Consider the following 17,424-nt stretch of genomic DNA (forward strand, 5'->3'; position numbering starts at 1 on the left):
ACATTTCAAGAAATTTTTTCAAAACCCTTTTTTATCTATAGAAAAGCAAATTATTCAAATTACAAATAAACACATAGTTATTCACAGCTACCAGAGACATATGATAAATAACATTATCGCTATTTTGTGCATTTTTCCTTTGATCTTTTTTTGTGATAATTTTCATATCATGCTTCTTGCTTGATATGGAAAAATGATCACTATAAACTAAGGAAGCCACGTGGCGTTGCTAACGAAATTGACATTGAAAAAAATAGGTAAAATAGCGATAAACAGATTATCATTGGTCATCTCAACTCGATTGCTTTTCTCACTTTCGCTGTACCAGCTCAAGCGAGAAAATCAATCTCGTTGAGATAATCAACGATAATCTATAATTATATATCTCTTTCATTTGGATCAAGGTAAAATAGGGTTCAAAGTGTTGCAATCGATTTATATGATGATGGCAATAATAATTTAGTAAACAAATACTTTGTTTATCATTCATTTGCTAGAGGTAAGGACATTGTCTCAATCTAAAAAAAAAAGATTAAATGTTTTACTGTACATGCATTTGAACATGAGACAAGATGTGATAACTGTGAGCTCATAGTGAAGATATGAGGTATGTGATTTTGAACTCAAAAATATTTTCTGTCCATTTAATTGATATATATGCATTTTTAAAGATTTCTAACACCTGAGAATAATTATGTATATAAATGCATGGTATTTTATATCTGAAAAGTTTTTATTCTGCAGCTTAATATTTTCAAATTATATGTTAGTGCAAGTGGAAACAAGAATGTGTCCCTAGCCATTAATGCCCCACTTGTACTAACATTTTCTATGTTCAGTGGACCATGAAATTGGGGTCATTAAAATCATAAGTTTCTAAGCATACAGAACAGCAAATCTAAATGTAACTTTATGAACTATGAGAAAATACAATAGAATATCCCAAAGATAGAAGTACAAATGTATAGAATGAATGTAAATGTTTCAAAATCATTGAATCACTTGACTTTGTATTCATCTGCTCTACAAATTTTGTATAAAAAATGATACATTTTTTTTTGTTACTGCCATAACATTTTCGTTTTATTGATATACATGATGATGATATAGGATCACCAAAATCATTCGCAGTGTTAATCATTCAAGTTAGTATGCTTATATCTAAAAACAATTAAAAAATCTGATATCTGACCACAATTCATGCACAACACACGTAAATTTTTTATTGTATTTTGACATTTTTCAGAAGATTCAACTATTTTTCTAACAATAATATAATTCAATGAGTTATTTTAAATGTTGCATCAATAATATAGAAATTTTCAGAACATAGGTCATGTACATTGTAATATATAAAACATAGAATGATAGATATAGCACTAAATTCTGTTTCTAAAAGTGGCATACCTGTAAATGTGAAATTTATTTTCGTCTTTATTTCGTTAAAATTTGCTGTTTTCATTATTTCAATGGTGAATTTCTGTAAATTGCATGAATTGGGCATATCCATTTTATTTTTTATTTTTATTGATGCAAATTATAAATGTTTACAACATTTCATATATCTTGGGATATACCATAATATAATAACATCTGTATCTTAATAAAACAAAAGAAAAAACTCCAGATAACCCTGACAAACATAGATATTTTGATTTTTTAACCCTTCACCTTTTGATATCCCAAGACATGATACATGTCTCATGCATCATTATTTTGGATTGTTTGCAATGCAGCTCTTTCTGCCTCTACATTGTCAATAATCTGATCATTGTCCTCCTCAAGGATCTCAGTACTTGCATCAGATTCAGTGTCAGACTCACTCATATCACTTTCTTCCGATAATTCATCGTCTCTTTCCATTAAGTTATGGACGTAATTATTCTCTACAACAATGCCAGTCTGATTATCTTCATTTTTCTTTACTTCTATTTTCTTGTGGCACATTGGACAAGTGTCTTTAACATATAACCACTTACGAAGACATGTTGCATGAAAGAAATGATTACAAGTAGTCACTTTGGCTTGGGTCATGGTAGAAAAACAAATAGGGCATACATCACTTAATGAATTCAATTGTTCTTCGGTTGCCTGAGGTAAAGATTCTACTCTAGATACTGCTTCTCTCCTTAACAAAAATGTCTTCCATCCAGTCTCTAATCTTTTATAAACATTAAAATAACAATGAACTATTAAAATTGCTGAGTTAATTAAGCTCCAATGTCCAACTAATGTTTCCTTCAGTCCAAAACACACAACAAAAAGCGCAACTAGAAATTCAAAGACACGAACAGTTGCTCGAGTGTAGTATATCACATCATCCAGTTTTTCCCAAGAGTTCTCTCTAAGTGAATCATATATAAACAAACTATACACCATCAAGGAACCTAAGGCTTGGAAAGTTGTTAGGATTCCGCTAGATATGATAACTAACAACCAAAAATCTAATGTGAAGTACTGACAGATACTGTATGTCATGTATAACGGAAACATCCATAGAAAAGTGAACAGTAACACTGCTCTGAAATGCTTGAAAATATTTCTGTTATGTGCTGCGCTAAGTGACAGCAAAATTGGATCAGCAACTTCATACATTGATTCAATCAATGAAGAAACCACAATGAACAGTAGTATACTCATTAAGAATGTTCTTTGTATTGGCTTTAAATCAGTCAAACCTGTCTGAAACGCAATCAGTAGCATTGTACCTCCCTCTGTCCAGCCTCGGAAGGTATCATTATCATTCATGTATCCTCTCCAGCCTTGGAGAAATATTTTGGTGAAAGTCAATATGAAGTATGAAAAGTAGGATACAGTAACACTCAAAGCCAGAAGGCTGATTGGTGTGGCACAACACTCGCCGACCACTGCCAGAAATATCATGCTAAATCCTTCTTGTATAATCACACTGTTTCCAACTTTGATGAAGACATAAATATGTGAAATGAACATGTAAATCCAAAATATCAAAAGTTGTATTCCAACATGAAGCGTGTTCCATGAAGCTAAGATCACCGGAATCCATCCAAACTCTGTTACTGCTTCAGACAGTTTCCGTAACAACACTCTCACTGTCTCAAATGTATAACTCAGATTATTAAACACTGTAAATGCTACCAGTAAGATTGTGAAAATTGTTGAAAAGTTATGAACCCCTGAGATAACATCAGAAGGCATTCCCATGATTTTTGCTAGTATTGGCAGTACAAAAGCTAGAAACACAAACCTTGTCCAATTGGTTATTTCAAGTAGGTAACAAATAAATGCTGATGTGATGCATTGTGTCAACAAGTGGAGAAGTACTCTCTGAGTCTCTGATGAATCTGTCAAGAACATTGGACTTTCACTTTCTTGAGTTAACTCTGTATTCACAAACAGATGAGACATGTACCAATTAAAACAAACTAACCCTGCACTTAAAGTGTAAATGTACAGGTAAACCAGATTCTTCAATGGTAGTGCAGCTAGTGCTAGTGCAAAAAATAAACCTGAAAAAAAATGGATAAACTATGTATATAAATCATTTTTATCATATGTTTAGTAGTAAATACAGTAATTTTGAATATTTGATAAATAGCCTGCTGTTTAATGCATATCGCGCAACTTTGATGCACACCCTTTAATGCATACCCTTTATCACACCTTTACCCTTTATCACAACCCTACTTTTTTCTTTTTTTTTTTACATAGTCAGTTTTTATTCATGTAAGCTTAAGAAATATTTTTCCTCAAAATAGATACGGTCATTCGGGTGTGACGCAATTTATTGAATGACGTCATTGTTTGGTATGTACATGTGACATCACGAACGTCAAGTTTTCATATTTTTTTGCACACTAAATGAAACTACAGCACGCAAATTGTAAGGTATCCCAGGTGCTTTGGATAAGTAATTGAGCAGTTCTTTAAAGGCTTATAAAACAAGACAAAAGTAGAACTGAAGGTAACCCAGTGAACAGTTCATATAATATATAACTCTCCTGTTGAAGAAATATATGATAAAGCATATAAAACATGGCAAAATCCGTATAACATGCCGTATCACCCATGACATATGATACAGATTTTGCCATGTACAAAAAGTGTATTATTCTCTATAAGATGCTTTGAAAATTCAATTTCCAAAAATTCTATTCTTAATGTACACAATGAACTTAACGGATAATAATTAGTTATATGTGTTGCTTGAGATCAAGCGGCAAACTATTTGTTAATTTGCAGATATGAAGATGATTCTTAAATCATCAGTTCCAAATGGTGAAGTTACAAACATCTTTGTTAATTTTTAAGGACGCCATCACGAGTTGGTTGATAGTTATGAAATATACGTTTCACAGATGATATCTGATATGTTCCTAATGTAGTAGCTACAGCACTCATCCGATATGAATTTTATTGACCCGATAAATTCTCAATTTTATTTCGTATTAGGACAATTGGCGTGAATTGCACACTGTGTAACTTATAATATCATATGAAAGTAAAATAAATTATATGCTTTCTATCTTAAGGGGTACATCAAGCTGATTTTTCTTCTACTTACTAAGATAATAAATAACTGTGATGATAAAAGTAACATCATCAGGTTGATTTGTCAACTTTTCTGGACTCGTTCTGAACCACAACTCTGCCAAAACTAACGATGGAATCCTCAGAATAACTCCAACTACAGCCTCAACTTGTTCTCTCTGGACCTTTACCTGCCACATCATCAAATCTAGAAATTGTTGGTTAAATAGTTACATTTGTTATCTTATATCTTACTGATAAGGTCTTGTATTGACAATCTTTTTTCTGTCAAACAGACTTACTATGTGGAAAAGTTAAACAAGGACATTGAATTATTAATTACAAACGTCATTATTCAAGTAGAGAATACGAGGGACTGTATCAAGTTTTAACTAGTACGTAGCAAAATATTCCAGTTTTATTATTGGTAATACTTATACAATAATAAATACTGCAGTCCTTAATGCTTTTCAATATGATTAATTGGAGCGTTTCATTTAGATTTTTTTTTTTGTGTGTCAACCATGTCAACACTGATTAAAGACCCCATCTTTTTTAAAATCAACAGGCATATTGTCATGCTTAAAAAAAAATCAATTTACTCATTTAAGCTAGATCCTATAGTTTTTGAAATAAAGGTTAATGTAAAAAAGTTTCAAAACTTTAAAAAAAATCTGGGGCAATAACTCCAAAATACAAGTGTTAATATTTCAAAATTATTCATGGAAGATTATTATAATATTAGAACTTGTGGTAATGTGCTTAACAGTGCTTTCTCAAATTGCTTTAATTCGTAAATATTAGACTAGACTATTCTTTGGCCCGATGACAGTATGCATCTGATGATGGTCATGTTGGTTGAAAAAAATTACAAACTAAGCAGAAGCAGACAAACTCGGGTTTAAATCCATTGAGATTTCAAAGAAAAGTGTATGTACGACAAAAGGATGCAAAGAAATGGCAACAGGTTAACTTGCTCAAAAAAGATAACAGAAATATCAACCAAAATAATTTGACAAAAACTAAGACACCCACCTGCTACCAGGAAAAATATAAATAACATCAGTTGAAAAACTAGAATGGGTAGGTTCTGCAATGTATGTTGATAGGAATGAAGGTTGGGAAATTCGAACTCTATATAGTTATGCAGTTTTCAAAAGTGGAAGCTAGGTCATATGAGAAACAAATTAACACAAGTTATAAATTCAATATTGTACAAGAAAGAGATAATAACTTTCTTTACTTTTCAAAACCCCAAATTATCCTTAGCATTAGCTGCGTAATTGGAGCTCTTTAGTCCTTATGATATTATTTTACAATCTGAGGAACATAGAGTAAAAAAATACCATAACGACCTATATAAGGAGCTACCAACATCACAGCTACCCTAGCATAGAATTGTTTAGTCAAAATAATTATATGAAGGTGTTGCAGACAAAAATTAAATAGCCTTTCAAAATTTCAAATTATTTGGAATTAGAAAAGTTTTATAGAATAAATTTAATATTGATTATCAAAGAGAAAGTTATTGTGTCTTCCAGGAATATAGGACTAAACCCATGGGTACAATGCCAGCTGTCAGCTAGTTTCAACATTTTACAAGCACTGTCATTTTGGTATTTGATATGAAACAAAATTATATGATGTAATGTAGGAATTTTAAACTATTTACTGTTGTTATATTACAGCCTAAGAATACTTTCAGGTCTGCTTTGATCTATAATTTTCAGTAATATACAAAACAAATGACGGAATAGGACCTCTTTATCTTTTGTATTCATTTTTTATTCTAACCCCGATTTTGTAAAACAAACTAATCTTCTTTTAACAATTAGCAATGATAAACAACTTTTATATCTTAAAAACATAGTAAATGATTTGATTTGATAACAAGTAGCCTTGATTAATAAATAGTGTTGTCTTATAAGTGCTGCAAATCATCACTTCAACGAGCAAGAAACACCGGAAGTTAAAATTTGACAGATCGATCATGTCGTATTTTGGAAATTTTAAACATTTTTCCAATGTTTTGATACGAATACCACCTCTATTTATTATTGATAGTTTGTTGAATGGTTCATTGTTGAAAGTTGTATACCAGAGTGTTCATCCAGAGTATAGTTTGTATCCAATAACCACATGGACACAGTTGTTTCAATGGCTAGCTACGTCTTTCACTAGTGCGTACAACTTTAGTTTATAGTGTTATACAAAATTAATGTTTATACAGTTTCAATACAATGTCAACTAGTTGCATATTGTTAATATTTTAAAAACTTGTTTAAGAAATTCCTTGTTTCTTAGTAAATATTTTAACATGTTTAAGGAAAACCCCTGTTTGTATCATAAACATATAAAAATATCAAATTCAAAAGCTTTCTTTGTACAGTCAAATATTAGTAAACAGTAAACATACTGACCTTTTAAATGAGTTGCACTAATGACAGGACGACTGCCTGGATAGTGACCCGACGAGATATAAATAGTATTAACTTTTTTATTATTTGTTAAAAACAAATTGGAGAAAAACATTTTTTTTTACTTTAAAGTTTGTATTGTCGTATCCTATATTTATTATTCTCACAAATTCCTGAATTTCATGGACAAATATTGTAAAACAAAAGAGATATCAGCACTTGTTGTCAAGGAGTTAAATGTGTATTGGCAAGTGTGAATACCATCCGGTCAGCTTTATTTGTTCATAAATTATTTTTTCACATATTTTGTTTGATTCTCATAATATATATTTTAATACCTTTAAGGTCTACAAATATTAAACAAATCTACTGAATAATGAAAAAGTTATGACTATTTATATCTCCTCCGGTCAACTGTCCTGTCACTATCCAAGCAGTCGTCCTGTCATAGTGCTTCCCCTTTTATATCATCTGATTACAAACAAAACATTTAAAACAAAAATGTTGTTAAAACAAAGCAAGCATACAAAACACACACTCACTATTCATAATAAAAGCAAACATAATTTACATGAAGCATTGGGTACAGTGCTGAGGGTCCTGAGTTCAATTCTCACCCTTAGATATCAGTACATCATCATCTCACACACAATTCTGGTACCAAGACTAGAGTTTAAACTAGATTGGTTACTTTTTGGGCCTCAGTTGGTCAAAGTTGCTCCTGCTGAGCAGCCTGGTGCTATATATATTGAACATTGTAATTACGTAAATGACACATCTCCATCAATCCTGATAGGTACATTTGTAATGTACAAGGATTCCACTGTACTGCAGCTCTCGAAGGGTTCTCTGGATAACTGAGGAATTTACCAGTACATACATACATTAACATACATTTGTACATGTATATAAGAATTACGAATATGTGGGTTGTTGCCCCTAAATTGGTAATTTTAAGGAAATTTTGCAGTTTCAGGTTATTATCTTGAATATTATTATAGATGGAGGAAAACTGTAAACAGCTATAATGTTCAGCAAAGTAAGATCTACAAATAAGTCCAATGACCAAAATGGTCAGTTGACCCTTTAAGGGGGCTCACGGGTCTAAATCAATTTTTTTATTAAATATAGCTATATGATTTCGCTACATTTCCAAAGGGAGATAATTTGGAGCTTTTTCAATGATATATACATTTTAAAAGTCACCTGGGGCCTACATAAATTGATTTTTTGGAATGACTTTAATAGTTTTGTTCCATATGATAAAGTAACAACTACTAAAGGTAGTTAATAAATGTTGTAATGAAAAATAAATCTTTAATTTTTTCTGAAAATCTTATACCCGCCATCCTTCTTAAGGAATTATTACCGTTTATAGTAAATTTTTAACAATTTTTCATAAATTTTTGTAATCTTTTACAAAATCTTCTCCCCTTAAACTACTAAGACAAATTTAACCAAACTTGTCCACAATCATCATAAGGGTATCTACTTTAAAAAATGCGTCCAATGACCCGGCCAACCAACCAAGATGCCGACATGGCTTAAAATAGAACATAGGGTAAAGTGCAGTTTTTGGCTCATATCTAAGAAACCAAGGCATTAAGAGAAAATCTGTTGACAATAAATATGTTCGTTATGTGTTGGTTGGTCTACCTGCCCTGAAATTTTCAGACCAATCAGGCAACTCATTGTTGGGTTGCTACCCCAGAATTGGTAATTTTAAGAAAATTTTGCAGCTTTTGGTTGTTATCTTGAATATTATTATAGATAGAGACAAAGGTGAGCGAAACAGGCTCTTTAGAGCCTCTAGTTTAATTTGAGGTTTCTTATGACTTTAAGGTGGTACCTAACACTACAGGGAGATAACTCTGTAAAATCAGCTAAATGTTTTAATTACGTTGTGTTGTAAAGGGAATATCAAGCTTCTCAGTGATCAAATTTGGTGTTTGTCAAACTGCTATATAACCAGTGTAATTTTTCTGACAAAACGGTTGGTTCAAAATTTTTGAAATTTTTATGTTTTGGTTAAAGGGTCAAAGTAAATACTTTGTCAAAATTTTATGAAAATTTAAAGAGTCAAATTAATTTTAGCAAAAGTGTTGGGTACCACCTTAAGCAATCAAAGGTTGTATATATATACACAATGTTTCTTGTTTTTTTTTGTGTCAAATACATGTACATTATTGCCGTATAATTGAAGAATTAGATTGTCCAATTTTGCAAAGATTGTTTATGTAAATTATGAATAAACATTGTGATAAAAAGAGATAGAATTTGAAATAGAAACTAAGAAGATAGGTTTTAAAATATTCTTTCAAGAAAATAAGGAGAAAAAAATGGTGTCAATGTCCTTGATTTCCTGCTAGTAAAAATAGAAAAATTCTGTATCATTCCTTTATAAATAATTAAAAGTAAACACAAACATTTGACAAATCATTCAGTTTAATGCAATAAATCACTTAAATTTATTTCAATAAGAGTCTAACTCTAAACCTAGTTATTGCCAATCTGTCTCAAAATTTGCAGATTTAAGGAAAGACAATGTAATTCAAGAACATGTAGAAAAGGCCTGCAGACACTAGTCATGAACTCTTAAAAGTTACATTGCAATTCGCCAGTTCTGTCAATGATAATACCATTGGCAATTTAAGTTAAGCAAATTACAGATTCATTGTCAACATTACTTATGTTGTACTGTTATACCACTGTCCAAGGTAAGGGGGAGAGTTGGGATCCCGCTAACATGTTTAACCCCGCCACATTATTTATGTATGTGCCTGTCCCAAGTCAGGAGCCTGTAATTCAGTGGTTGTCGTTTGTTTATGTGTTTCATATTTGTTTTTCGTTAATTTTTAGCTCACCTGGCCTAAAAGGCCAAGTGAGCTTTTCTCATCACTTTTCCGTCGTCGTTAACTTTTACAAAATAGAACATAGGGGTAAAATGCAGTTTTTGGCTTATAACTCAAAAACCAAAGCATTTAGAGCAAATCTGACAGGTAGTAAATTTGTTTATCAGGTCAAGATCTATCTGCCATGGAATTTTCAGATGGATCAGACAACCCGCTGTTAGGTTGCTGCCCCTGAAATGGTCATTTTAAGGAAATTTTGCCGTATTTTTGTTTTTATCTTGAATATTGTTAAAGATAGAGATAAACTGTAAACAGCAACAATGTACAGCAAAGTAAGACCTAAAAATAAGTCAACATGACCAAAATGGTTAATTGACCCCTAAGGAGTTATTGTCCTTTATAGTCAATTTTTAACAATTTTCATAAAATTTGTAAATTTGAACTAACATTTTCCACTGAAACTACTAGGCCAAGTTCAATATAGATAGAAATAATTGTAAGCAGCAAGAACGTTCAGTAAAGTAAGATATATAAACACATCACCATCACCAAAACACAATTTTGTCATGAATTCAAATGCCTCCTTTGTATATAGACCAAGGTGAGCGACACAGGGTCTTTAGAGCCTCTAGTTATATATTATGTACATGTAAGAAACATTTGCATCATGCATTTATCTTGAATGTTTAGAATTTACAATAAAATTGATTTAATGAGACATATATAGTTTATTATATACCAAGAGCATTTTCCCTGGGCATTCTGGCTTCCTCCACCAATAAAAAATGACTGCCAGGAAATAGCCTTAAAACGATGCTTAAAAGTGGCATTTAAACACCAAAAATCCAATTAAATCATACTGATAGCATAGATAATTGAATATAATTCAAAATGGTTGCAAGAATTCATATACATGTATTTTATTTAAATAACAAATTTAAGGCACTTAAACAACAAAGAATTATAAAACAAGAACCTACCATAAATACTGTTGTATCATCACATATAGTAAAATTATAGAATCAATAGCCAGTATAGGAAAGGTGTACTAACGTAAGTGGTCTCTAAACACATTAACTCCAAATGAAGCTTTCGTTAGTAGAAGCCATAGTAACTTTGTGTATCAATGAGAAAAATGTAAAAGTATAAAAATGTATTATCAATACACATAATTATAAACAGCACCTGGTGATGTTTCATAGCCTGACCGGTTTGGTCCAAAAAGGACTATCAACCAGGTACATATTAATCCACTGGATAACTTTGATCCGCTGGTTAGCTCTGAACCGCTGATCAAGTAAACCGCCAGTTGAATCTGAACCGCCGGTAAACTCTGAACTGCTGGTTAAATCTGAACGGCCAGTTACCATATCTATATAAATATCTTAATCCACCATTCTGCCTCTGATAAAGGTCCTTTTTGGACCGAAACCAGTCAGGCTAGGAAACATCACCAGGCGCTGTTAATCATGTGTATAGGTATATATAATATATTTTTATATTATATAATCAGCTTTGAATATTGCTATATTTATATATATTCATCTTTTTTAAGGTTTCGTGTTCTATTCTTATTGCATTTAGTTCAAAAATTCTCTCTTTATTTATATTTTCAGTTTTAGTATTAGCAGTGATGTTGTTTGTCTCAGCCAGGAATCATTTGATAGAACTATACAACTATGTATTGGTGGGTGTTATTCTAATGGTGTCATATCACTGGAATCTAAACTTTGTCGTCACTATTTATAAAGAAGAAGTGGAACAAAATGAACCATATCATAAAGATTTATATGATATATTACAATCTGACTTTAATGGTATAATGAAAAATATCATTATTCAAATCTGTGTAGCTGTTGCTTTTTTGACTGCTTGGGAGTTTCGTCAGACTAGTTTAAGAAGAAGCTCTATTGAAGGTGATATCCTAAATACTCTACTGAAATCAGCTGTATCCTTCTCAATGATATTTCCAATTATTGTGAGAGCTATTTATCAAGATTTTATTGTTCTTCTCTGGTCACCAGTACTGTCAATGATTGTTCCATTAGCAATTTTAGTTAAGCACATTATGGATTCATTGTCAACATTACGTAAATTTACAACAAGAATTGTACTCATAACAAAAATGAGAATACATAATTTAGGAATACAAACATTCTTAGAAGAACAATGGATTCGTCTTCAAGTACCAAGAGTCCTTCGTATGTTTTGGATATTACGCCTTACAGTTCAAGTAAGCCTCCTGTACTCCAGAATATCGCGGGATGATTTTGATGAACTAGATCAGGAAAATTTAGGGAAATTCTTTTTGAAGAAGTTATTGGCAGATAGCTGTGACACATTTGTATCATTATTAGGATTAACAAGTATTATCTCATATATTGCTCATTACATTGGTCTGTTTATGGCATTTTGTGTGGGATCAAACACTGAAGAGGATCGAAGCATGGGGACTGTGTCAGCCATTTTGTTTTTCATCCTAGCCTTACAAACAGGTCTCACAGGACTTGATCCTGACAGTCGCCTAATTCGATTGGCCAAAAATACTTGCCTACTATTTACAGCAATGGCACATTTTGTTCACAGTATGATTCATCCTGTTCTGATGTCTTTAAGTGCATCTAAGAATCAGAATGTTATCAGTCATGTCAGGGTTCTGTCAATGTGCCTTTTCTTGATAATTTTTCCGATAGTTTTACTAATATATCTTTGGAGCCATTACACTGCTAATACATGGCTGCTAGCAGTCACTGCATTTAGTATTGAAGTTATGATGAAAGTGTTTTTCTCATTATTGACATACATCTTATTTATGGTTGATGCATACATGGATGTATTTTGGGAGAAGTTAGATGACTATGTCTACTACATTAAAGCAACAGGAAATACAATGGAATTCATGTTTGGCATTTTTCTTTTCTGTAATGGAGGTTGGATAATTATCTTTGAATCTGGTGGTATTGTTCGAGCTGTAATGATGTGCATACATGCTTACTTTAATATATGGTGCCAAGCCAAAGAAGGCTGGAAAGTGTTCATGAAGAGAAGAACTGCTGTTCATAAAATAAATTCACTTCCAGAAGCAACAGAAGAACAGTTGGAAGAATTAGGTGATGTTTGTGCCATATGTTATCAAAGTTTTACAAGTGCAAGAATTACTCACTGCAAACACTACTTCCACAATGTTTGCCTGAGAAAGTGGCTTTACGTTCAGGACAATTGTCCGCTTTGCCACAAGCTGATATATCAGCCCGAAGGTAGTACTTTAGCCAAAACAGATTCTTCACAAAACATAGATCAACAGGTGCTGAACCCACAAATACAAGAACCATTAAGACAAGAGTTAGAAGATCAGCAAGTTCCCAATCTGAATAGAGATGGTGCTGCACAATAGTAAATTGATATAATATTTTTATTACTATTCATTTTCATAAAAAAAATTAAAGTCATTCTTAATTGTACATGTATAAATGGATAGCTGATTATGTCAAACATGGCATGCAAGTTTTGCTTGAGTTGTTTAGTTAAAACATAAAAGTATTGAATAATTAACTTTTTTCTTGTGATAAACAGGTTTTGGGTTGATTTACTCAGATTTTATTGCATTTTCTTCAAGAATGATTTTGTAGATTCATTTTTTCCTGGTTCATGTACATTTTGTATGTAAGTTTTCATACACATGTTTTTCATTGAAGTGTACAATTTTTATTTTAAATGCTAGATCAAATATTCAGCAAAATTATTTTTGAGCTTTTTTTTCTTAATCTCAAAAAAATGATCAGAGTAACTTGTTTCAGTCACAGTAACATTTGGTTTTTTCTTTAAAACTTTAATAGAAATTAGAAAGGAAATCAGTGATTCAAATGTTACTGGGCTGTGTTAGTGATTTTAAGAGACTTATAAATGCATGTTTCTATGATAACATGATACATTGTATGTCATAATATTGTTTATTTTTAGCAAATGCTATTTTTTATACTTATGCTGTTGAACATGTTGAATTTAATTTGTTGTACATTTATTTTGTAAATTGATTCATTATCATTAATTTTTTGTCATATTTAGTCATACTTGTAAAGTGTGCTAAAATATTTAAAATATTTGACTCTATTTTGCATTTGAATTAGATACATAATAATTGTATATTTATAAATATATAGAATTTTTGCATGTGATGAATTTAGGAAAACTTGAAAATATCACAAAAAAATATAATTATCAAAATAATTAAATTCTTTACAAATCATATGGCAGATCATACTTGTTAAATATATTTTATAAATTCACCATTAAACATGCATGACGTTTTTTGTAATTTGATATTAGAATTTTTTTTACCTTCAAACTACTTTTCTAATAATTAGAAATGTTATGTCTGTCATGTCTCTATGGGTCATATGTACATGAACATCTTTTCATTTAAAGTACATTTGTGTATCCCAATCTTGTTAAAATATAATAGCGGAATATTTCAAAGTAAAGGAAATTTTTCAAATACATAACTGGTGATTTTTCTGGCTCCAACATGTTTTGGAGTCAAATGGTACAAAATGTTGTTACTGTCTTGGCAGGTTATGCACTTGGAATTTAATTTCATGTACTGCAAGCACTCTTTGGTATTTTTGAATTCAATTTGCACTTTTATTAGTCACTATACATTTATATGCATCTTCCAACCAAAATACATATTTTTTAATAGTTTTGTTATACTTAAAGATACATGTATTTGTAGAACTCTAAAGTACGATGGGGACGCTCAAGTGGGATGGTCACTCTAAAGTGCCATGGCATACGCTGAAGTGGTGCGTTTTTCCGCGAATGCGTGTTTGTTCGTGAAAGTGTGAACGTTTGCATTATGACGCTTCAAGCCGTTTGAACATACAAAAATTGACATACAGGTAAAGGAGAATATTTGTGACTCCCAATAAAGTTTAATTACAAGACAAAAAAGAGATACAAATGAAACAAAACATTTTTAGTAGGTGATATAAAAGACTGTATGCGGAGGATTTCTTTCCAACAAAATCACATACAGTTCAAAACCTTTGAACTCGCTGCGTTGCCGTGGACAAATGTTTTTCTGTCAGGATAGTGGATAAAAGGTTTTTTCATCAACATACATGTAGAAAACTGACGACAGTAAGGGGAAGGTGCAAACCGTAAAAGAGAGAGAAAAAGTCAAAAATACACCAAGTGTATCGTATTGCTTACGCATCAGATAAATAGTAGATTTATGACTAAAGAAAAAAGAAATGATCAAACAAAAACAAAAAAAAATTAGAAGATGTCAATGAAACTATTATTCACCAAACACAAAATGTTGCCTAATAACTTATGACACAAGGCGTGGAGTATAGGCTCTAGTCGAATAGCTAGTTATATAAACAACACAATAACTCGTGTACAACAATCCAAAAGAGACAAACAACAGCATAATTTATAAACAATATACAAAAACTAATATTAACACATCAAGAAACAAAAGACATTGCCTGAACACCATTTCCGTTACACCATCACACTTTAGCGTGTAAACCAACGTCCTTTAGCGTGTCATATACCATTTTACTATCGCACTTTAGCATGTCATCTGATTGCATTTAAAAAACAAACAACCATCGCACTGTAGCGTCTGACACCATCGCACTTTAGCGTGACAATCGTACTTTACAGTACCATCGCACTTTAGAGTCCTACATATTAATCCACAACTTTTCTAGTCTCTGGCCAATTTAGAGCTTCACATGAATATTGTTTTCTATTACTAAGTTTGACCATAAATTATTTTCTTTTTGTCACCATGTTTGAGGGCAACATGCAAAAATTATTTTAACCCCATTCAACTTTATTCTACTGATTACGAGGCTAAATAGAAAAGTTCTGGAAAAAAACATTTGTTTAAGTCTGGTATAATTTATTGCTACCTTCTAGTATAGGATCTTTTATAGATTTACTACTCCAAAAAATTTAAATTTGGTTAATCAACTAAAAATCAACCAGATATCCTTTCTATCATTTGACTAAGGGAAACAAGTCTGACTTAATTTCATCATTTAAAACTGTCTATCATTGAAGATTGTTTTATATGGATCACCTCTTGATGTCTATTTGGCAACTCTTATGATTTAATTGCTATCTCTTTGATATAGCTATTGACTGTCATTTTTCTTCATTTCTTCAACAAAAAGCATACATGTATGTGTATAATATGCTATATATGTTCAATATCTTAAATATATGACTTACATTCATTAAAATAATTTTAAGACCCCTTTGAAGGTTGTGTAGGGCTATCAGATTTTCATGTATCTTGCACCAAAACCCATGGTCATTTTGAAATGTTGTCAGGTATCATATGTACGTATGCATCTCGTTGTTTTAAACTAAATCACTATTTGATTAAATGTTAAGGAATGACTCACAAATGGCAACTTATTATTTTGGTTCTGAGAACTTTGCAAGAACTACAGCTTTGTATTTAAATATGCATGTGCCTTTAAACATGTATAGTTCAAGAAAAATATGTTGTATGCCCCATTACAAACATATAAACTCTATGAGTAAGCTTGTAGGATGGTGTTTAATTGTTTGATTTTTGTGGTTTTCTGCTCTTTTGTTATTTTTTTCTCTCTGACACATTCTTCATTTCCATTCTCAGTTTTATTACATATAAAATAGCCATGTTTGCCTAAATTTATTGCCATTACACATGCTTGCCACTTTAGAAATAACTTGACCACAATCCCTCTCTCAAAAGTATCTTTTGCCACCCTTAAATTGACAGCTTAAAGTTTTTGTTCCATTAATTTGATTATTTTTCTCTCAAAGTAGTAAGCCATTTTTTGGGAAGTATGAAATTTACAAATATCACATAGTATTAATGTTTCTTGAATTAAACCTTTGAATTGAAAAGATTAGATTTAATTCTGTTGAGTGCCTGAACATATGAATGGACATACAGGCATCACAATTACATATAATTGTGTGATATCTAGAGATGTGTTTAAGGTGACCAACTGTACATGTATATGCAAACATGTTTTGCACATCACATCTGCCTTCTTTTAGTTTTTGAAAATAGAAAACAATATATTCATATCATTAAATGATGCCAGAGTTTTTGTAAATTGCAAAAAATAATAATTTTGTTGAAACGAAAGTTTGGAGTAAAATGTCAACATTGCATTACTCTTGCAACCATATTATTTAGTTTTTATAGCTGTTTTTCAGAATTATATTTCCAATATATCATTTGTTATATATATGTCTATGATGTATACACTAATAATACTATACATTCTCTGAAAATGCTATTTATGGTGCACATGTTCATAAAATATAACAGATGTCAATTTTATTAATTTTTGTGTACTTTGTGATTATTTTTGTTTTTGGAATAGTTGGTAGTTTTCATATGTATATAATTGTTTTTGTTCAAGTTTCATTTCACATAACTTTTACATCTAAGATTCATTCAGCATATGTCTTAACATAGAGGACTAATTGTTATGAATAGTTATGCTTCAATGGCTTTTTCATTTCATTAAATGCCCATTATCAGGGGTGGATCCAGGATTTCAAGTTAGGGGGGGGGGCGCAAAATTTATATCTTTTTTAATAAAAATTTTTGGAGGTTTTTTTAGGTC

At 31.2% G+C, this 17,424-nt stretch overlaps 2 protein-coding genes across 3 annotated transcripts in view; one reads left to right on the forward strand and one right to left on the reverse strand.

Moving 5' to 3' along the window:
* Positions 1-382: 382 nt before the first annotated feature.
* The window catches only part of LOC134716174 (RING finger protein 145-like), a 64,285-nt gene continuing 47,243 nt past the window's right edge, over positions 383-17,424 (reverse strand). The window contains exons 1-3 of one of the 2 annotated variants that reach the window (XM_063578982.1): positions 6,182-6,216; positions 4,544-4,717; positions 383-3,488 (exon numbers count right to left, since the gene is read on the reverse strand). In XM_063578982.1, the coding sequence (XP_063435052.1) occupies positions 1,702-3,488; positions 4,544-4,712 (1,956 nt within the window). In that variant the 5' untranslated portion in view covers positions 4,713-4,717; positions 6,182-6,216 and the 3' untranslated portion in view covers positions 383-1,701. Of the gene's footprint in view, positions 3,489-4,543; positions 4,718-6,181; positions 6,217-17,424 lie in introns of those variants that run through there. The other variant, XM_063578981.1, reaches the window with a different exon arrangement.
* On the forward strand, positions 6,453-15,347 carry LOC134716172 (protein TRC8 homolog). The gene is made up of 2 exons (XM_063578974.1): positions 6,453-6,689; positions 11,395-15,347. The coding sequence occupies exons 1-2, from the start codon at positions 6,500-6,502 to the stop codon at positions 13,170-13,172; spliced, it is 1,968 nt and encodes a 655-aa protein (XP_063435044.1). The 5' UTR covers positions 6,453-6,499; the 3' UTR covers positions 13,173-15,347.

The sequence above is a fragment of the Mytilus trossulus genome, chromosome 4, assembly GCF_036588685.1.
Source record: "Mytilus trossulus isolate FHL-02 chromosome 4, PNRI_Mtr1.1.1.hap1, whole genome shotgun sequence".
NCBI lineage: Eukaryota > Metazoa > Mollusca > Bivalvia > Mytilida > Mytilidae > Mytilus > Mytilus trossulus.